Source organism: Argentina anserina, chromosome 3 (assembly GCF_933775445.1).
Source record: "Argentina anserina chromosome 3, drPotAnse1.1, whole genome shotgun sequence".
NCBI classification, from domain to species: domain Eukaryota; kingdom Viridiplantae; phylum Streptophyta; class Magnoliopsida; order Rosales; family Rosaceae; genus Argentina; species Argentina anserina.
The window spans coordinates 26,839,745-26,863,590 of record NC_065874.1 but is presented as its reverse complement, the minus strand read 5'-3'; the positions used below and the strand labels follow the sequence as shown (position 1 = coordinate 26,863,590).

The following is a 23,846-nucleotide window of genomic DNA, read 5'->3' as shown; positions in this document are numbered from 1 at the left end:
TTTTGGGAGTTGATAGTTTTTATGATATAACCTATTAACACAATTTCAATTGCAATGTTAAAAGTTTTTGAATGTGCTAGCCCTTACTAGTAAATACAAGATAGGTTTTCAAATTTCACCGTCTTCAACGCTGCAGTCGGAGGTGTACTATTATGCTTTTGTAAATTTTTTAAGTTGCATTGATGATGTATTGTTCTGTCATTGCTTTAGGAATATATATTTGTGCCGACTGTGCATGTGTCTTTCACACTGCTGATATAAAACAGTTTCTTTCATAAATTCAGGTTACAGGCAGAGTAGTTCCTGGGAACAGCAAGATGGCAACATTAGTCAATCAACTGGGACTTCTACGAAGAAAATTTGAATATTGCAGCCCTTCTCTTGTGGCGCGTAGTGACATTAAGTTTGCATTTCAATTTGCAAGAGAGGCTATAGTTTCTCAAATCACCTGGCCCGCAGAAACTAGCAATGGGAAATCTTTGAAGGAAACTTGTGTAATCTGTTTTGAGGACACTGATGTTGGTAAAATGTTTTCAATTGATGGTTGTCTGCACAGATACTGCTTTACTTGCATGAAACAGCATGTAGAAGTTAAGTTGCTTAATGGGCAGATGGCACAGTGCCCTCATGAAGGCTGTAAATCTGAGGTCAATATTGAAAGCTGCGCACAATTCTTGGCACCTAAACTAGTTGAGGTTATGAGCCAAAGAATCAAAGAATCATCTATTCCTGTCACAGAGAAAGTTTATTGTCCAAATCCCAGGTGTTCTGCATTAATGTCCAAACAGGAGGTGTTGCAATATACAAACAGCTATTATGCCGGTGCTGAACAATCTGGAGCCAGGAGATGCATGAAATGCCATTCCTATTTTTGTTTTAATTGCAAAGTCCCATGGCATTCCAATATGACTTGCTATGATTACAAAAGATCACATCCTTATCCGCGTTCAGAAGATCAGTTGCTGAAATCTTTGGCTACAAAGAAACGCTGGCGCCAGTGTGTTATGTGCAAGAATATGGTAGAACTTGCAGAAGGTTGCTACCACATTACCTGCAGGTACTATACTAATCTCCGTTCTCTCCTGTTTGACTTGTCTTGTGTCTTTTCATTGTCTCTATCTTATTGACTTGTTATGTCATCTTGTGTATAACCTTAAACTAGTTATTTTTGTGTGGTATGTATACCCTGCTTTAGCTAGATCAGCTACTTTGCTAAATGGTATCAATTTATGTGCGAGAGTGGATATAGCTAATGACTGTGGCATAAAAATGGTGGTTAACCATCTTCTTTTCTACAATTGAAGAAATTCAAAAGCCTAGCATGTTAACACTCTGATTTTGAATTTGTAAGATCTCGATGATATACTAACAACTTGTATCCCTCAGATAAATTTTGTGCTTTTTTTTTCCTTTAGTATATATATTTTCTTTGATCACTGCACCGCATTTTGCTCACCTTCTATTCAAGAAAAGAATATTGTAAACCCTCAAAGTACAAAAGTGTTTTTTTTTTCGATGCTGCCCGCCTGCACTGTCACCTTTGTACCAAATTACTGATTCTTGTGGTCTGTTCCATACTTGCATTGTCTTTGTAGATGTGGCTATGAGTTCTGCTATACTTGTGGAGCTGAATGGGATAACAAGAAACCAACATGTTCCTGCCCTATCTGGGATTTGCGCAACATTATACGTGAACAGCCACAACAAGTCCTGCCCATTATACGTGAGCAACCACGGCAGGCGCCCCAACAAGTGCAGCGTCCCATCAGACGTGAACACCAACGACAAGGACAGCCCATTGGACATCATCAACCTCAAAGATTTCAAGTGCAGCAGCCCATTATTCCACAACAAGTACCATATGTCATACATGAACAGCCACATCAAGGACATGTACGTGTGCAGCTGCAGCCCAATATACAGCAGCAGCAACGACAACCTGTTGTACACGAACAGCCACGACAGGCACAGCCCATTAGACGTGAACAGCCACGACAGGTACGGCAACAACTGGGTTATAACTACTTCGAACGACCAAGACAGGCACAGCCCATTAGACGTGAACAGCCACGACAGGTACGGCAACAACAGGGTTATAACTACTATGAACCGCCAAGACAGGCACAGCCCATTAGACGTGAGCAGCCACGACAGGTGCGGCATGAAGAGCCAAGACAAATGCATCAACATCAGGATTATGACTACTATGAACAGCCAGGACAGGTACCGCCCCAAGATGATTACGATGATTATGACTACTATGACTAGGTGGATCAGACTAAAAGAGGTTCAGGCTAATATCCTTGTTCCGTCTCCTTTTCTTTGATTTCTTCATAATGGTTAGCGTTGTATTCATTTCTCCAAGAACATGAATCTTTTTGGCTAATATCCTTGAGCATGATTCTCTCTCCCTCCCCCTCTTCATCTTCTTCATTACTGCAATTACTTAAGCTAGGCTTTAGTCTGAATGCCATGAATTTTTTTGGTGATAAAAACCGACGAACTCAGCAAATTCACGATGTGGAGCGAATTTGAATAAAACGAAGAACTCTGGTAAGCGCCCACGACACGTGTCAGTACATGATTGGTTAAGAAACTGCCATCGTTAACTCGTAGAAGGTAAGACTTTTAAACGAACTCTCTTTTCTTTTATTTTCATTCTGCACTTGTGCACCGCCACCTTCTTCTACACCGATCGGCGAGACCGGCAAGCATCACCAACCATCATCTTTTCCTTATCTCCACCGTCTCAACCATGCTAGCAAATCCAACATGCACCCTGATTTGCCCTTCAATCGAAGACTGGTACAGTATAACAGTAAACAATCCAAGGAGGAACTCCACCGATCGATCAAGGCTCCGACGAGTTTAATTCCTTTCCAATTCCGTAAACCCAGACCTCTCACTCTTCTCCTTAATTCGAGTTCTTCTTTTTCCCCCAAAATAAGAATCTAATCTTTATATCGACGCTGCAACCTACCTCCGCCGTCGATTATCTTGCTTCCCAGCAAGGATTCGTTTGAGACTCCGATCAGCTTTTCATTCTCTTTTGGCAAGCTTAATTCTTAAAGAGAAAGAAACCCGATTCAATTTGTGCCCAGTTTCATAAAAATTGAATCCAATTCCATTTTCATCTCTTCTTATGTTCATCTCTGCTATTGGAACCCAATCCTTCCACTTTCTCTCTTTAATTCCAGACAACGTCGAGCCTTGGAAGTAACGAGTTGTGGCAGCTATGCCTTGAGGAGGAACAATGCACTAAAGCCTGGAAAGCTACTGATTAGAGGGTGCATCTATTTTACAGCTAACGCTGTTTTTACTAACGCACTGGGCGCCGTCCAGAATAGTCCTAAGTGGGTCTGTGTAATTCTCCAAATTGCTGATTACAATAATACTAGTAAGTGCGTGAATAGCTGATTAAGGGGAAAGTGCAAAATTGAGTCTGTGAAATCGTTTACATATGCTTGCTATTCTAAACAGACCACAAACAAAATTCAACAATATGTATCCCAAGATCTATCTTTTAACTAATTTATTAATTTGAGTTATGTATGAGCTGCAACAACTTCTCAGAACTCTCATTCACATAAACCGGCACATCACTCTCCAAATCAAGTCGGTGTGGGAAATATTGGAGGAGCTCGAAAGTATCACGAGTATGATGGGAGGCCTCAGAGTTCTTCCCCACATAATTCCATACTTTCAAAGCGTCCTCTTTCGACTTGAACACGACCCGGTGGAAGTAGAAATCCATCTTCTTTACTACTAAATGAGCTGCTACTGCTTCTTTTCCACCACATTTCCTGTCAAAAACACAAACATTAAATAAAAGAGACGCATAAAAAAAAATTAATGTATGATATCTGCGGAGTAGAGAAATCTTAACATGGTTTACACATGCACCTGAAATGATTAATGAGTTGGTATGTGCGAAGTGGTTCTGTGAACCTCGTAGAATAAATCAGGAAAAGTATCCTCGATTCATATTCTTGGAGCGAGTAATATTGACTATCAAAGCGTGAGCGAACCCTAGGGTTTGGGACATCGAAAGGGTCAACTCCACGCATTGCTATAAATGGTTTTCCTGTTTCAATCTTATACCCTGTATAAAGATGCACAAACATGGATAACCGTTATGGTGAACTTATGGTTTCCATGTAAATAAGTAAATGAATAGATAGAAATATTACGTCTCAAAGTTCCACCGGTGAACTTATCAAAGAATGTTGAATTATATAATGCTTCTAGGGCCACCTCAGCAACCTGATCTCCATTCATGCCGAACTCATAACTAGAATATTTTAGCAATACAATTAATCACGAGGTAAGTCACAAAAGAGACAAATTAAAGAACGAAAACTCAATTAGAACTAGGACTTACCGAGACTGTAAAATTCTTTGAGCATGTTTAGAACCAGATCCCAATGTTGTACACCCTTTGTAGATTTGTTCACTCGTGACTCGTCCTTTGATTATAAAGATACGATAAAGTTGAAGACCCTGCAACCAACAATTTAAGTAAATTCGATCAGCATATCATAAATATATGATCGAGAAGAATGCATGCATAAGCGATAAGAAGAATTTTGCTTACATCTTGTTCATCCCATCCGGCCATGAGTACCCCAAATGCTTTGTCGTTCTTAATATTTTCAGGCAGACCCCGTAAATGAGCACACATTAGTTGTAATGCATATGCAACTGATTCACCATTCTTCTCAAACTGTATTGTATCAAAAAAGTAATAATTATTTGTCGTTAGAATACTACTAGCTTTCCCTTTTCCAAATTTAAGCAAAATTATAGAGCAGAGGTAAGTATCCAATTCTCCGATTAATGAGGAAGAATCATCGAATATAGTTTTTTAAGTACTACTCTTACCTCAATAATACATTCGGATCTCACACTCTGACACATCTTCCTGCAATCAATAACTGTCCCGGACATTACAGCAATTATATAGGAAGATATTTGAAACATTTTCACCTTGTCGTTGTTGACTGAAATATTCAAAAAAGAAGAGAGACAGTACGTTAAATATAGAGAAAAATAGAAAACGAGGAAGAGCTAGGGCCGAAAAGATTAGAACTTATGAAGAGGAAAAGAATTGTACTCCTAAGTGGCTTGTCAAGCCTTATTTCATTTGATGTCCTAGAATCAGCTCCAATTAGGATGCCTTCATCGTACCAAAGACCAACAATTGTTGTCCCTTTCGTTTCTCCAGAGTATTCTGTTGTTTCTCCTCCCTCTGAAGAGTATTTGGAACTCGTGCAACCCATATTTCTGTCGAGAGATCAGAGGTGAAATTTCTAGAGCTTCAAAATTAAGAAGAAATTAAGCAAAGATCTTACAAATTTGTTGATTCCAATTAAATTTGAAGAAAATTTGATGCAATTATGACACTACATTGTAATATATACATACATACATACATATATATATATATATATATATATATATATATATCAAACCCTTTAGGTGAATTGACGAAAGATATTTAGTAATGCTAGGTTTCACTATTTCAGTACTGGTTTATCGTTCAAGAATCCAACATGCATTAGTCTAAATACTTAATTACTATGTTTTACAACGCGATTGAAAAAGTTAGAGTACGTACTATGAGAATGCAAGATCGATCAGAGTATACCACAGAGTCCCTTCGAGAATGCAAAGGCCAAAGTATTCGAACTACCTTTATCTGGCTTTGTGATTGAATTGCTAATCTAATAACTTCATTATATAGAACACTAAGAACACTATTCCTTAAGTTTAAAAGAATAGGAAATATTAAATCGGGAAATAAACTATCAAGTCTACTGGAATGATACAAGGAATCCTAATACATTAACATGCAAGTAAAAAAAGTAACAATTGATTAACTTGACTAGGGAAATCATCAGATAGCATGATAAGTTTCGTTAATGGGAAATAATAAGATTTTGGTTCTTGTTCTATTTTCTTGTACGTAATAATGCTCTAGCTTTTGGTGAGTGTAATGTTATCCTCGTTCTAAACTCATTCTCTCGGAGCTCCTGCAGTTTGGATTGGATTGCGTTTACATAATCGCTTTGTTTTCCGTGCGCATTGATCTTGTGGTAATTCGTTTTGAAACTATACAGAGTCTATTTGCATAGGGATAATGGTGTTTGTAACTTACTTGTTACTATCGGACAAGAAAAAAAAATCAGTGTAGCAACGAATAAAAAATATAAAAAAACAAACTAGTACATGTGATACTTAAGGAAACCTCACAGCATAAGGAAAGTAAAAGCACAAATAAGGAAAAGATATTTAAGAAGATCAGATCTAACACAAACATGAATCATATATATAACAGCCATGCCTTATGTTTTTCACAATAGTTTGTTAACCTAGCCAAACCTAATTTCAACTTCTCAGAGACATCCCTCGAAAGCCATGAAGATCCTCCCGCACCCTAGGGTACCAACTATTATAACTGAAAGCGTCTCAGAAGTCGTGAGGGAATTCCTGCTTGGGCCGGTTCATCTATCTAGAGGAGGAAAAGGTTTTATTTATTCTAATTTATACATATACGTACTCATCCTTACGCTAAACCCCAAGTCCTAACTAGTTCCTCTCTTTGACACAGATACAGCGGCCACGATACTCAGCCAAACTGAACGACCGGTGAAGATCTGCGATCCTCGAACAGAAGAAACGGAGGAAATCCTCATCGAACCTATTAACCCTGCTGGTATGATCTATATACCTATTTATTATTGAGACAATTTTTTTTTTGATGACATAGGAGTTAGGATACCTGAGTTTTAATATTCTTGACAACTAAATTTTGAGAGAAAAAAGAGAAGAAAATAATTTAGTTATAATCAATTTTATCGGTTGCTCGTTTTGATTTTTTGTTTGTTTTTGCCTTTGGTACTTAACAGTAGAATCGCAAACGTGTGGCATCGTAGAAAAACCAAAGGTATCTAATTATACACATTATTGTCTGATCTGCGATGATAATTGTGATCACAGCACCGGGACCTGCCCTGACAGAACGGGAAAATTTGTAACACTTTGTTCCCGATGTGATTTTCTCCCGTGCAAAAATGAGGGTGACCACAAGGAACAGTACCTTTATGAACAATTGTTGTTTTGTAGTGATTGCAATACAGTTGGTGATCACTATATACATCCAGACATCGATTCCGACATGGGTGACGATGGCTGGAATTGTGAATTAGATGACGTTGACTGGGACGATACGGGCGATCGTCCGGATCAGAATGCAGTGAAAGGCGCCGCTGCTGCATAGATTGAGTGTCGTCAATCCCCACTTTAGCTGGTTCCTTGATAACTATTTTAAACTTTACGGTCATATATATCCGATTGATGTACTGCAGTTTTATAATTCCATGATCTACGTTCGCTGGTATCTAGATCATTGATCCTTAATCAATTTGTGGTGTGTGTATCTATTATTATAAAATTAATTAAATCAATTACCGATGATTTAGTGTTTTAGTAAGAACCTGAAGGGCTGAAGCAAACGAAAATATACTACTGTACTGCACTTTTGACAAACATTACTCTCTTTGCACTAGCTATTCCTCACATTAATAATTTACAAACAATCAAGAATGGTTTTTTGTTTTTGGAAGCAACAATCAAGAATGATTAGTGTTAGAATTAAGACCACAAAACTAGTTCTTGTGCGTAAAGTAAAAAACAGTGTGAAATCCTTTATATATCTGATTGATGTAATTGAACTTACTTTACCGCAATTGTCTTTTACTTTCATGATCAAATTGTACGTTAGTATCTTTAATCCATGATCACTATTCAATTGGTGGTATTACTAGTAGTCAGCTGGCTGATACTAATTAATGAAATCACTATCAGTTACGGATCAACAATCTCATGCTGTCATGCATAACAGATGAAGCATTTATACTTATACGTACAACATGAAAGTTACAATATCAGGAAATTCATACTGGCTACTTGGAGATTGAGATTGGTTCCACACATTGTTGTCGGAACTCGGAAGCATACACACAGCAGATACAAGTCATACAACGATGATTATATGAAGGACTTCACCCTAAGGCTACTGCTTTTGTACATCTAATCTGTCATATGATCCGGCCCAGCCCAAGCTTGTGTTCAGGTGTCAAAATTCTAATAGAAAAAATATAAAAAGTTTGAACGTTATTGCGTGTTTGGTGTAATAGGCATTTGGCTCGTCAAGGGGCAAGATCAAATATTTTCATAAATATGAAGATTTAAGTCTATTTATTTAAAACGGGCTTTTGTGAGTCGGGTCTTGCGAGTTTGTAATTAGATAAAAAAATATAATACTCTTAATTAAGAGTTTTGAACAATAAAAGAATTTTTGGAAAACATTCTAAAAAAAATCACAAATAAATTCTAATTTAGAAATATTATCGATCGACACCACCAGATGTGATCGATATATATATTTAGGGACCCTATAAAAATTTTGTCTATTTTGGACATGGTTTGACTATCTGTATCTATAGTCAACAAAAAAATAAGCGTTTTGGCATATTAAAACTCAATTGACCGGGGTTTTGCCAAATAGATTTCCTTAGTGCGACCATGCACGATTTGTGACAAAAATTATGTGATTTTCAAATATGCAAATGGCTTTCAACATTCACATCTTGGTATGAGGCCTCCCTTAGGACATATTAGTGGTGTTTTTGGTATACCAGAAATTCCAACGGTCAAACTAAGTCCGAATTTGATGAAATCTTTACATGGTCACTAAATATATATACCGATCACATCGGCTTGTGTCAATCAATCCCGAGAAATTTCCTTCATATAGTCGCTTCATAATGCGATAGTTTTATCTAAACCTAATATAAAGGTTATGATACATTAGTAGACACATCGGCGATCGACAACTCCAGTTCGAAATATGGTTGATCGACACCATCATATGTGATCGGTATATATATATATATATATATATTTAGGAATCCCGTCAAAATTTTGTACGTTTTGGACATGGTTTGACCATCCGTATATACGGTCAACAAAAAAAATGTGTTTTGACATATTAAAACCTCATTGACCGAGACTTTGCCAAATAGGTTTCCTCGGTGCAACCACGCATGATTATATGCACACGGCTTTCGGTGTTCGCATCTTGTTAATGAGTCTTCCCTTATGACATATTAGTGGTTTTTTTTACCGGAAATTTCGACAGTCAAATGAGGTCCGAATTTGATGAAATTTTTACAGGGTCACTAAATATATATATCGATCACATCTACTGGTGTCGATCGGTCCTGAGAAGTTTTTTTCATATAGTCGCTTCATAATGCGATAGTTTTATTCTAAACCTAATATAAATATTATAATATATTAGTGGACACTTCGGCAAATGACAACTCCAGTTCGAAATATGGTCGATCAACACCAACAGATGTAATCAGTATATATATTTAGGGACCCCGTAAAAGTTTCGTCCGTTTTGGACATGGTTTGACTGTTCGTATCTACAGTCAACCAAAAAGTTGGCATTTTGATATATTAAAACCTCATTTACCAGGACTTCGCCAAATGAGTTTTCTCGGTGCGACTGTGCACGATCGGTGACAAAAATTAGGTGATTTTAGATATGCAAACGGCTTTTAGCGTTCGCATCTTGGTAATAGGTCATCCCTTAGGGCATATTAGTGGTTTTTCGGTTTAACGGAAATTTTGACGGTCAGAGAATGTCCGATTTGGATGAAATTTTTACAGGGTCACTAAATATATATACCGATCACATCGGCTGGTGTCGATCAATCCCGAGAAGTTTCTTTCATATAGTTGCTTCATAATGTGATAGTTTTATTCTAAACCTAATAAAATATGTATGTAAAATATTGTATTACATGATAGCCTTTACAGGCTAAGCCGTGCGGGCTGGGCCCACGGGTTAGGCCGGGTTTCACATCTCTAAACTAAGCTCAGCTCTCTACTCACGGAAAGCGGACTTTCTCGTGGGCCGGGCCGAGCCGAGTAAAAACTCATCAGACTTGCGGGTCTCCGTGGACTTATCGGATACGCGGACTAAATAATGATGCCTAATAGTCAGTGAACAATGAGTAAACAACACCCTTTATCATATATGCATCATTCGATAATAAAAAAAGAAATTAGCAAGCTTAATTTGTTATTTTATGAAAACAATATTTGTTTTATGTGGATCAAATCATGAAGAATTGTGTTTCTTTTCAAAAATAAAAGTCATAATTTGTGTCACGTCCAACTTTATAGATTTTTGGCATTGCATGAGTTGATAGGTCATTTAGTGTGTGGCTCGCTGCTTCTTCTTCCTGAATTATTATTACGCATCGATTAATCCATGTGGCCTTGATAACTTAATTTCTAAGGCACCAACTTAGGCATTGTAAGTGAAACATATTAGTTGGAGTGACTCATCGACATGTAGATGTTGGTGTGATATTCTTGTAATCTTGATCCAGCTTGTAGATATGGTGTTGAGCAATTTATATATCAATTATACAGTAATATTGTATAGCAATAAGGACCACCATTATAATGATTGAACCCACCATGCTCTACACCATAAAGGTATCATCATTTTGTTCGCAATATTATTTTGTTCGCAATATTATTTTGTTCATACACTAGGCGACTAGTTAGTATAAATAATTCCACAGTATGAGATTGTAAATGTCTCGACGGATTTTGTTAGAGTACCACGATTTCTATGAAAATCTGATCTTTCTCATGCAGTAGTTGATTATCTAATAACTTTACTCCGTGAAACATAAGAGAGAAAAAATAAAAGACTTGAGAGGGTCGATTTGAGATTTAGACTTGACGGTAGGTTGTTGTGTCTTCACTGGTTATGATTCTACTAATGAAATCCTGAACTAGTAAGTTACATGGAGAGATTAAAGGCTTCAGGATCTTACATTGTTTTCGCTACTTGATAATATGGTAGTCTTTAATTTCAAGTACAATAATAAGGATTGACATAATGACACAACCCGCCCACATATTATCCTAATATCTAGAATATGTCGTGCGGAGACCACTAACAAACGAGGTACACCAAAATTTCGGCATAATTTCTATTGAAAGTAGTCAACATTTTCATGCACAAAAACGACACTTCTACATTCACACATCCACTTCAATACTTGGAGCCTCCGTGCTCCCAACACATAAACCAAACTCCACCACTAACTCAAAATTATCAAAGCAAGACTATAACCTTACAACTAAACTGGTGGAAACTGCAAGAATGAATATGCCTCACTCGAGGTACCATTGACCTCCGCAAACTTTTCCTGCAAACTCGGCGGTTGAAAACAAATGGCATAGGAGAAAGTAATTTAAAAACGAAAACAAGTTAGAGTGAGCAGACGAAAAATCAATACCGAAATAAGGTAATTGATTATAATTACTTCCCTAATTTTCTATACTACGAAAAACTGATGCATGAGATTTATGGTTATAAATAACGAAATTTAAATATTACTTCCAAGGATTTCTCTCCGAGGAACACAAGCAAATACAAGGTCAGACAAGGCTAATAATTACCACCCTTGATGTAAAAAATAGAAGCATCCAATATAATAACATAGACATATCGAAACTCACGTGCATGCCTGCCATATCACTCACATACCAACACAAGACCACAACACACCATATAAGCACCACACACATCCCCTCAATTTCTGAATATATACATGAGGTCCACTAGTACATCCCCTCTCTTTGTGTGTGGTCGCACCAAGGAAGCCCATTTAGCAAAGCCCCGATCAATAAGGATTTTAATATGTCAAAACACCTATTTTTCTGTTGACCGTAGGCACGAACGGTCAAACTATGTCCAAAATGGACGAAACTTTTACGGGGTCCCTAAATATATATACCGATCACATCTTCTGGTGTCGTTCGACCATATTTCGAACTGGAGTTGGTGATCGCCTAAGTGTCTACTAATGTGTCATAACCTTTATATTAAATTTTGAATAAAACTATCGCATTATGAAGCGATTATATGAATGAAACTTCTCGAGATCGATCGACACCAGCCGATGTGATCAGTATATATACATTCTGGGGAATGGATGCCATCGGACCCATCGCTCCGAAATCATCAGCTGGTCATATGTACATTCTGGCAGCCACGGATTCCTTCTCAAAGTGGGCAGAAGCGATACCGCTGAAAGAAATAAAGAAAGAAAATGTTGTGGACTTCATTACTGGAAGCATTATACAACGCTATGGTATACCGCGATGCATCATCACGGACAATGCCAAGTACTTCTCAAATACCGCAACAGAAAATCTGAGCAAGAAATTTCACTTCAGGCTTCACTTCTCTTCGATGTATAACGCTCCGGCAAATGGATTGGCAGAAGCATTCAATAAAACTTTATGTAACATTTTGAAGAAAACTGTCATAAAAAAGCAGAGGGATTGGCATGAGAAATTGGGAGAAGCTCTCTGGGCTTACAGAACGACATATCGGACAGCCACAAATGCTACACCTTATTCTCTCGTCTATGGTGTAGAAGCCGTGTTACCATTAGAGAAAGAAATCCCGTCATTGAGAATCGCTTTGCAAGAAGGTCTCACAAATGAAGAAAATGTCAAGTTACGCCTGTAAGAGTTAGAAGCTTTGGACGAGAAGAGGCTTGACGCACAACAACACCTGGAATGCTACCAAGCTCGGATGTCACACGCCTTCAACAAAGGTGTTCGACAACGGTCATTTCAAGTTGATGATTTAGTCCTTGCTGTTCGAAGACCCATCATTATGACGCATAAGTCTGGCTCCAAATTCAAGTCAAAGTGGGATGGCCCTTACGTCGTCAGAGAAGTTTACACCAATGGAGCTTACAAAATTGTGGCGGAAGACGGTTTGAGGATCGGTCCCATCAACGGCAAGTTCTTGAAGAAGTATTATGCTTGAAAACAAAAGAATATGCTCCAAGTCTGCACGAGCTTAAACTGCGCAAGACACACAAAAAAAAAACCCTTGAACTACGTGATGACTTGATTCCTTCTTTAAAAGGATACGTAGGCGGCTTGAGAATAACAATCTTAAGTTCAGTCACATCAAAATAAAAAATAAAAAAAAGGGAGTTTTGTCTGCCAATCATAAATCAAAGTCTTGCATCTTGAAGAAAAATGTCTGCATCTTGCGAGTCCAGCGTCTGCTCCAGCTTCTGTTGTTCTTTCTTTAAGTTCTCAAGGGACTGAAGTGTAGACTGACGCTGATCAAAACTATTTTGTCGAATTTCTTGGGCTGTCGTGATTTCAGATTCTGTCTCCACCAATTTTTGGGCGCTCATGGCACCCATGGCACATTTGTGAGCACATGCAAGCCTTACCGAGTCATATAGGGTAGCGCTTGTCATCAACTGCTCCAACTTGTTTTTTATTGCTGATGGGTCGACTCCATATTTTCCAAGTTCATTCGTCAACATATCAAGCTCATTCATCCCCTCAATAATCATTTTCAGAGAATACGTCGCTTTCACGCCTTCTATCTTTGCACAAACTTCCGCAGCTGCTCGCATGCGGATATCGCGGAGCCATTGACTTGTGTCCACTACCTCAACATCGCACACAGAAGCTTCAAGAAATATTGCTTTTTCTGAAGGCTTTGTACTTCCCGCCGCCATAGAAAAACCTGTGTATATGAGGGTGAAAATAAGCATAAATTATTGAAGAAATATGGGAAAATAATATATGAATAAATTCGCGTGCACCTCTTTGTTCGACTGGTTGTGGTTCACTCTCCTTTCGGCGTACGTCCTTTTTTGGCAAAATGTTAACTGCACACTCCTCAAAAGGAAATCGAACGTCGTCACCGAAGCAGACTTCATCGAAAAAACCGATATCTTCGAGCTGGGAGGAACAAAATTGGATCGAGTTAGCAATAAGTGAACTGTTGAATATGATACATAGCTAAAAAGGACGAGCACAAAAGCAAATACAACAACTTAAATACCTCAACATGCGCAGGCACGAGTTTTGAAGGACCAGGAACATCCCTAAGAAAGTTGCCGCCAAGATCGAAGTCGGCATTAGGATTGAAGTAAATAGGTCCGAGATCATCGTCACCCCTCTTTCGACGTTTGAAGTGCACGTCACTATGGGCACTACTACTACTTCTACTATGTCTTCTGGATGTAGCAACCTTCTCCTTCGACTTGGGACGGAAATCTGCTGAATCTCCGATTCCTTCCAAAACTGGAGGAGGTGGAATCTGATAGTTATCAACTGGGGGCAAAGCTTCGGCAGAAACCAAAATTTGGAGAGGAGTTGTCGCACGGTTATCTCCTTTAGCTTTTGGAGGCTCTTGTTGTGGCAAATTTACAATGGTTATCTTCGTAGGTCTCTTCGATGCAGAGTGATGAACTTTGGACCACCATTCGATGTAGTCTTGAGTAACCATAAACTTGGTGATGTCACTTTTCATAGGCAAAATTACCTCACCTTTTGTGCCAAGCTTCGTCAAGCTGTCCCAAAGCGAGTATGTCTGGGTCAAAGGTATGGGTCGACTATCTCTTTGGAAATCTCCGGGGACACCCTGAACATATCCGAATTGTCGACTGAATCGCTGAGGGTTATAGGGTTCGACTACTCGCCAACTATCTTGCCGTAGAGACACAAATCCGGAGCGAAGGCTAATGAGATAGATGGAATCTGAAGGAAGGGCTCCGTGGGTGTCAACGATCAGTTTGCGCACACTTGAAACTTTGGCAAATCGTCCCATCCGGACATTATCACAAGCGGTAAACAAGGCACGGGCCCGTTCGTCATCAAAATTTTTTGCCGACAATTCCCCTGAAATATGAACCATTAAAGGCCTGAAGTTTTCTGGATGTCGAGAGAAGAAATGAGTGCTGAAATACTCCCCCAACCACCCATATAAGTAATGAAAAGGGAGCACAGTTGGACAGCTTCCCGGATCAGTCGACGCGGATATGGCATTTAAACCCTGGTATATATTCGCCAACACGGGAACCGCTAGACAGTAGCGTTGACCTCGCGCCATTCTGTGAGCGATCTTGAAAACTCCCGGACGAATAAAACCTGGATCACTCTTCGGGAATACGAATAAACAAAGCCAGCACACATAAAAGGCAGAGAGATAAACAGATTCTATGCTTACTTCTTCTACGCCTAAGTCCTCGAATGGTAAAAGATCTTCCAGAGTTCGCCGGCGAATCCCCGGAATAACGCCGGATGGATCATGAGTATTAGTGGGCGCGTCCCTCTTATTTCGGGTACTCTTGGTAACAGGCCTCTTGTATCTCATCTCGCCTTTGTACCAATACCGTATCCACGTAGCTATCTTCACATTTCCACGCTCCCTCTTGCGCAACCTATGGTAAGCAAGAAACAAATAACGACAGCTCTCGGGGATGAGAAGCTCCCCTTCTTTACTCTTTGCAGAAAACTCGTCAATGGGTGGAACAACTTCGTCATAAAACCTCCCAAGGATAGGCAAGCCTCCAATATGCTCAAGGTCCAAAAGAGATATAGACATCTCCCCTTGTGATGTGTGCAGAGTATTTGTAGCAGGGCACCAATACTCACAAAAAGCTCGCACAACAGGAGGAAAACGATCGTAGTTGAACAACGACGCAAATACTGCTCGATAGAGGCCTGTTTTCTTGATGAGGTCTTTGTTTCGGCTCAAAACATCTTCTACCCACTCCCAGTAGCACTCTGTGTAGGTAAAACCGCCGGTAGTTCGAAAAGTACCCCATCGCGCAGAATTGTTGGATATAGAGTCGTTGAGAAGTTTGAATGACACCGTGGGAGCCTCTTCGTCACAACGTGCAGACTTCAACATCAAAACGTCTGAACTTAACTCCTCATTGCCTGACTTAGACGATCGAAAGCTGGCTACTTGACGGTTCACCGCGTGAGTCCACTGCGAGATGGGAGTGGAACTGCCATGGAATGGAGCTTTAAGAGCGAATGGCCCAGTAAGAGAGGGATATACAGTTATAGTGGTGCCTTCTTGTTGCTGATCTTCAATATCGTCGAGGATAGTGATTGTCCCGTCCTTGAAACTCTTGAAAGCCACCATGGTGAATGTGATGCGTAAAGCCTAATCCGCTTTTATTGACTGCCGTCAAGTCTACGAAATGAGAGCAGTCAAGCGATTAGGTCGTCTACGTTCTTCAAATCCGCCAGAAATCAACGCGTTTCGAAAGAAGTCGAATGGTTCGATTGACCGCAGCGCTCTGATTGTTGTTAAAATCCTACAAAAAAAAAGTCAAAGTTGAACCGGTAAAAAAAAGTCAGCCATTAAAAAAAAGTCAAAGTCAGTGGGGTTGCACAAGAGCACAACCGCATGTAATCAATCAATGATTGAATAAAAAAAAAAACCACACCCGCCATAATCATGCAGACTCAAGTTTCTGCTTCTTGCTCGCGTAGGAGACCGTGGGGTTCTTCTGTTCAATGAGCTTGAGGTATTGCGCTGTGGTGATGACGCGTTTCTCCGAGTTGGGTGTAAGGACGGTGATGGGGCTGACAAGGATGACGACTTCGAGGGTGAACAAGATGATGGCTCACGAGGAGTGCTCGGTGTGCTTGTCGGAGTTCGAAGAGGGGGAGAAGATCAGGGAGCTGAAATGTAAGCACAGGTATCACCGGGCCTGCGTTGACAAGTGTTTGCAGCAGTACTGGGCAACGTGTCCGCTTTGCCGAACGAAGGTGGTGCCGGACGACGTGGTGGCAAGTTATCACCGGTTAAGAAATCAAGTGAAGTATGATAGCAAAGTCTCAAGGAGTTGACTGAGGACCTTTCTTTATGCAAGGAGCAGGCAAATAAAGAAGTGGCATTAAAAAAAATGATGCAGTTGCATCAAAGAACGAAGCCTTGAAGTAACAAGTACCCTTGGAACTGAAGCTTCATGTGAAATATGAGGAGCTTGATAAAGTAATTATAGAATGTTTAAGGCTGCAAGAAAAGAATATGAAGTTGGCTGAGGAGCTTCTTGCCGAGGAGCTTCATGCCGAGCAGCTGAGGAGCTTCATGCCGAGTAGCTTCCTACCAAGCAACTGAGGAGCTTCCTGCCGAGCAGCCGAGGAGCTTCCTGCCGAGAACTAGAATCTGTAGAAGGAGAACAATAATCCATACTTGTATCCTTATTGTTTTTTTTAGAGCATGCGCTTACAGTCTCCATACCTTGTTGTCATAACTCTTGGAGACCACATTACCACCGATCTCCAAGCTAAAGTAACCAAGCTGCTCATGAAGACATTCAAGGAGGTGTTGTTCATTCCATATTCTGAATGTTTCAAAAAAAATTAAAAAATTAAAAAAATTACCGATCACTTGAAGTTTGAAGTTTGAAGTATAGAAGAGCAGCAGTTTATTGCTTACGGTCAGAGGAAAAGCACAAGGAACCGATCACTTGCAAAAAAAAGCATGGGAAGCCCTTGAAATGAATTCAGCAGTACAAAGAGGTCGAGAAGGTGCTTCAAGTCAAAAAGGGCAAAAGCTGGCGCTGAGGCTGAGTACCTTGGAGGAGTTGGTGTTGCATAGCAGAAGCAGGCAATCACAGATGGCTTGTTCTTGCAATTCTTGGTTTAGATCTTAACTTACTACATCCTTATAAACCCCTAGTCTCTGCTCAATATTATATTGGCATGCATATTATATGACACTGCTATCATTACCTAACGTGAAGAACCACCGAGCCTAACAAGAAAGCATGCCAAGAAAAAAAAAGAGGTTATGAGCAAACCTATGCCGAGATGTCAGAAAAAGAGAGAGAATGAAATTCTTTTTGTGCTGAAGCTGCATATTGAAACTTTTGAGACAAATTGTCTACCTAGAAGTGAGTGTCTTCATCATTTTGTCTCTGCCTAGGCTTCCATAATATGCAGGCTTTTCCTTTGACCAGTAAGAATGCAGGCTATGACAAAACCAACACACACTTCAACGTGCCAAGAATGGAAAACCAGCTCATACATGTGTTCCTACAAGAAACATGTCCAGCAAACGGCTCAGGATCTGATAAATTACTCCAATGGTGAGTGTGGTGGGAACTCCTCGCTTATGCTGCGATCTTTAGATGATATTGAGCCTTTCTCTGAGAAAATCAGCAATAAGAAATTGCACGACTGTTTGCGGCATGGAGTGGGATTCTTGCACGAGGGACTAAGCAATGATGATCAAGACATTGTGTCAGCACTTTTTAGGTCGGGTATATTCAGTCATGTGTCATGAGCAGTACACTATGTTGGAGAGTGCCCTTGTCAGCACGTTTGGTGGTTGTGATAGGAACTCGATACCATGATAGCCTACAAAAATAGGGACAAAGTGGAAACTTGCAGTCCGTGTACCATTTAAAAATCCATGTGCAACCAGAACTTTCGATGGAGGAACAATTGTACAACTTCAGCGTTCCATGTGCAGCCCTCCAGCCAATTTTCAAGTTCCCATAAAGCATTGCATCGATTCTCCATTTATTGGTAGATGGGTAACAATTTCAGTGGGGAACAATACATTGTGCTAGCACTGAAGATGTGAAGGTGGCTGATAAGGAGCAGACGTCCCTGCCGTCGTTTGATTCATATAGCAGCAGTAAAAAAAAATTCGGATGGTGAACGGAAGCAACAACAGGATCATGCCACAGAGGAGCAGATAAGGAAAAGCTACCATGAGACTGTGTTGAAGTCTCATCCTGACAAGCAGGTATCCCTTCTTCTTGCGGAGGAAACTGAAGATGCTAAGAAGGATGAGATAGAGATCCACTTTAAGCTCATTCAGGAAGCGTATGAGGTTTTGATTGACCATGTGAAGAGAATAATTTATGACTTCACTGACGAGTTTGATGATACACTCCCACTAAATGTGCTCTGCATTCAAGGTATTTGATCATGCTTTTATGAGGAACGGAACCAACCAATTCCATCTTTAGGGGATGACAATACATTAAAAGAAGTGGATGTTTTTTTTTTATAACTTTTAGTACAGCTTCAAAAGCTGGAGAGAGAAGCTAAATCACCTGATAATAGGTGGATGGAAAGGCAAAATGCAAGGGTTACATAAAAGGCCAGAACGGATGGAGATGATGGCTACTATATATATGTATATATATATATGAGGAAGTGGATGATTTTTTTAACTTTTGGTACAACTTAAAAGCCGGAGAAAGAAGCTAAATCACGTGAGTAAAGGAAATGACTCATCTCTACATTGCAACAACTTCTGAGTATTTGATTGAAGTCACATTTTACTAATTAAAAAAGGATGGGGAAGAACTGAAGGACTAATTGTTAGTGGCTAATACTATTCTCAAGGTCTATATTGTCAATCAGAAGTCATATTCGGACAAGAAGATCTGTCTATATTCTCAAGGTACTAGGAAATATCTACATTCTGCAGTGATGGAAAGACTTACTACAAAATTTACGGAGCCTCAGAAGCCAGCTCTACAAATTCTCCAAATTAAAGTGCATACTTCAAGTTGCGCTTTCGGTACGTGATGATGACATACCTGCAACACGACTTGAAGTGGGGGCATTTGTAGACACATGAAATTTAATGAAGTAAATTATCTTCGTTAAAAAATTAAATCGACCAAGAGCCCGACAAAATTGCACACGTGGCCGAAAGTCAACAAAGTTAGTGCGGATATGAATAAAACTCGTGTCAGCACATAAACGGATGATCGTAATCAAAACTACGTGATTCCGAAAAATTGAATTTTATTGACGATTCGAAATGGCAATCGGACATTTGATTAAATCAATAAATTTCTTAACGGTCATAATTAAATCAATTATTTTCTGTTTAATTTAGTTATGAGAATAACTAATTTTAAATTAATTGGAAAATACATATTGATTTAATTATACAATTAAAGAATTTATTATTTTAGTGTCATTAAAATATTCTACAAAATAGAAACCTTGACACTATAAATACACCCCTTCAACATGAAGAGAAGGGGGGGATTTTTTGAGACTTGGAGAAGGAGAGAAATCACTTGAGCAAGGATCACTCTCGACAAATCCCGAAGTCTCTCAAGTCCACGAAGATCATCAAATCCACGAAGAATCGTCAAGCCACCAAATCGCTCGTTCTTCATCAAATCCAAATTCAACCTCAAGTCCACGAAGAATCATCAAGCGGCCAAATCGCTCATTCTTCATCAAATCCAAATCCAACCTCAAGTCCACGAAGAATCATCAAGCGGCCAAATCGCTCGTTCTTCATCAAATCAAATCCAAACCAAACTCAAATCCTCAAGATCAAGTGCATGTCACCCTTGAGCCAAATCACATACGGAGATAGAATCAGAGGAGTTCACCAAAGATTGTAACCCCGCGCTTGATATTCAATAAATTACATTTATTTGTACACGTGTCTGCATTCTCTTACTTATTTTCAGATTCGCGTTCTACACTCACTTTAATATATTTGCTAAATTCTTTAATATTCATGACATAGTTTGGAATGCAACCTATAATTGCTAAATAAGTGCTCAATTTTACTTCTGCTATTGCTATTGCTGCTTGTTGATGGTTATCTCATCTATCATCATATATTTATACTAATGCTTTAGTACCAACTTGTGTTCTAGGTAATCCTATTATACCGATTAATATAGTCCATATATGTATTTGTGAATAATTAATTTTCTAAGTTGTTCAATTCCTGAATTGAATTGCTCAATAAATTTAAAGTAACTTATTTATCTATGCAACCTATATCATATTGACTTACATTGCTTACTATGTTGTTTTTGCTTTCAAATCTATCTAAGTGATATAAATTATGTTGATTTTCTATGTGATCTTAAAAGTCTATTTCTAAGGAATTCTTGTGCTTCTTCTTCATTATGATATATGCCTTCTATTCTTACCATTTCTTTACGTTTTCGTTTAAAAAGTTCAATTTCGTATTATCAAAAGGATTTGATTTTCCTTTTCTTATATTATTGTTTGTGTTTAAGGTTAATTTTTTTAATTTTTCTACTAACAGAGAAGTTGAACTATTGTTTATTTGCTCTTCGAGATGATTTATCTTATCTTTGCGGAGATTTATTTTGTGCTCGAGGTGATTTAGTTTCTCTTCGAGGTAATCTACTTTACTTGCTAAGTTTACTAATAATTGTATAATGACATTATTTTGTCTTATTGGAATATTGTTGTTAGGTACAGTAGTTGTGAAATCTGAATTTTCTATTGGTTCTTTATCAAAGTTCTTAGCTTCTTGTAATGTTCTATTATAGATGGAGTTGTTTATTAAACTAACAGTTTATCTATTTTATTATGTAATTTTTCTACTTGCTCAATTAATTATTTTTGTACTGATTTTATTTTATGTACTTCTATTTTAAGATTTTCAATTATTTTTAGGGAATGCAGTTCTATTTGCTTTGGTTTGTTTCGATTAAGTCTACAAGCTCTCTTATTTCTATTCTATTCGGAAAACTTTGTATATTTTTATTATTATTATCTAGTTGAACCTAGATATAGGTTAAGTTTTGGTTAATGATTTGTAAGAAGTTTTTTTAGAAATATTATAATAAAAGCTGTAAATTTTGATTATGCTTGTTATATTCTAATGTTATATTTTTTACTTGACTTATTAAAAGATCTAGAACACTATTAGTTAATGGATGCTCTTTTTTTCTGTGTAAAATATGCTTATTATTTTTCCGTGGAAAATAACAAGTTAAAGTATTTTGGTCTACAATTGTTTTTCTTTTATGTTATTTAGTAATCTCTAAGTTTAAATACTCAATCATCAATTTTTTGGGTTTTCTTGTTTTTGTGTTTTATGACTTATGTCCTCAAGGTATTTTACTGTCTCAATTATATTATTATAGAGCTAAACTACAGCTCTGATACCAAATCAGAATGGGGTTGTCCTAAGGTTGAATGTATATCTGAAAACTCCTATTAAAGATTAAGCCTTGAATATGGACAATGGCTTAAGACTACTGACACAAACAACTTATGAGCTAAACAAACGCAGAAACCGAGGTCCTTAGACTCAAAAGTCTCTTGACTATTTTTTTAATAGTTATCTTGGTATGCATGTGAATTTCAAAACAACACTCTTAAAAAATAATGCAAGATCAATAGTTTAGCTAAATAATAACATAATAACAATATGGTTTCCCTGTTTTAGACTAGAAAGTCTGCCTAGGAAAAACAAAAGGAGAGAGAGAGAGAGAGAGAGAGAGAGAGAGGAGCTTACTTGGTTGTGCTAGTAGTTATAACTACAATCTTCTCTTCAACCAGAAGGGATGAATATGTAAACAAGTGCACAACTACTGTTTTAATCTACTGCTAGGTGGAGGATGAACATCAAGACTATCTACAATTCACATGTTGATTGATAGAGATTAGATGAAAGTAGTTGATCTTGGAAAGAATAACTTTTATTGATATTGAAAGGGTTTACAAATTTCCTCACGGAGAAAATGTTTATAAAAGAAGGCTATGTCTAAAGGCTTCAAGCATCTTGGTTTCTCTGATGTCTTTTTTATTCTCTACCTTTCTTCAGCTTCTACCTTCTTTTTATACAAGCTTATGCATGACATGCATGCTTAACTACAAGAGGATTACAAGACATGCTACTCATTACAAGACATGCAAAACACATATCTTATTTTAGAATATTAAAAACAAGGAATTCAAGATAAAAAGAGGGAGGCATCACCTCTTTACTCTTCACGTGATGGTCTTCTGACTATCTTTTTTATGCGGGTCATCTTGGCATTTCGGCTTATGGAAAGGGAGAATTCAACAAACAGTATCCCAATTATTGACCATTCAAACTTTTAGTACCTCACATTTGAAAACTATCACATCGGTACCTCAAGTTTCTATTCAACCTAATTTTAGTTCATTCCGTCAATTAATACCGTTGGTGGCTTTATTTCCCACCAATGTTTAAGGGCATTATCGTCATTTTATTTCTCACTGATTTCACTTAGTTTATAGCCAACATTTTCTACCATTCAAGCCAATTGTTATATAGGCATTTTTTGCTTTTGAAATATTTAAATGTCTATAATAGAGTTTTTGAGCATATTATTATAACAATATGGTTGTTGGTTGATGAATATATACAATATGAAATATATGTTGGATTATTTTGTAATTGTAAACTTTAACTTGTTTGTAATAGTTGTGGTAAATGAATGATACTTATTAAATTTAATGAAATGATATAAATTAATCAACTTGTTTTTTTAATAGAAGTTGAAATTGGAGGGAAATGAAAGATGAAATCGGAGAGAAATGAAGTCACGAAAATGCCCTAAAAATTAGTGGGAGATGAAGCCACTAACAATGTTAATTGACAGAATGAACTACAATTAAGCTGAAATAGAAACTTGAGGTACCAATGCGATAGTTTTCAAATATGAGGTACTAAAAGTTCAAATGACCAATAGTTGTTGTACTGTTTGTTGAATTCTCTCTTGTGGAAAGTAAAGCAGTTTTTATTTACCCTATTTTAATTATGCTTGTAAATTAAGCCCGAAACCAACGGACATACCCAAACTTAGCTCAGAAATTTGGGCCGCGGGCCAGCTTGACCCAAACTAATGGGCGGGCTATACTTGGCCCGTTTTGGAATGGGTAGGTATGTGTAACACTTTTCAAACCATGCGCCGACCCAAAGCCCTACCCATATGGTATATTATAGGATCGTCACATTCTCAATCTTACATTTTATTATTAATTTATGAGTGATTGGTATAATTAGTAAATTTTGTCGGTTCAATTGACAAATGTGTTATTATTAGAATAAGGGGTTCATGAGTTCAACTCCTATCTCAATCAATTTTTTTTCAAATGAAAGTTAAAATATTTTA

The 23,846-nt window shown here is 38.0% G+C and overlaps 2 protein-coding genes across 6 annotated transcripts in view; both read left to right on the top strand.

Annotated features, from left to right (window-relative positions):
* LOC126785649 (uncharacterized) overlaps window positions 1-23,846 on the top strand; it is a 55,349-nt gene that overhangs the window by 27,207 nt on the left and 4,296 nt on the right. Inside the window, exons 2-3 of one of the 5 annotated variants that reach the window (XM_050511258.1) lie at window positions 285-1,057; window positions 1,596-2,076. The exons of 1 other annotated variant lie outside the window; for it this stretch is intronic. In XM_050511258.1, coding sequence (XP_050367215.1) covers window positions 285-1,057; window positions 1,596-2,076 — 1,254 coding nt within the window. Of the gene's footprint in view, window positions 1-284; window positions 1,058-1,595; window positions 2,416-23,846 lie in introns of those variants that run through there. 3 more of the 5 variants (XM_050511255.1, XM_050511256.1, XM_050511257.1) reach the window with 3 other exon arrangements.
* On the top strand, window positions 6,388-7,391 carry LOC126785650 (uncharacterized). Its single transcript, XM_050511261.1, has 3 exons — window positions 6,388-6,526; window positions 6,611-6,715; window positions 6,909-7,391. The coding sequence occupies exons 1-3, from the start codon at window positions 6,418-6,420 to the stop codon at window positions 7,277-7,279; spliced, it is 585 nt and encodes a 194-aa protein (XP_050367218.1). The 5' UTR covers window positions 6,388-6,417; the 3' UTR covers window positions 7,280-7,391.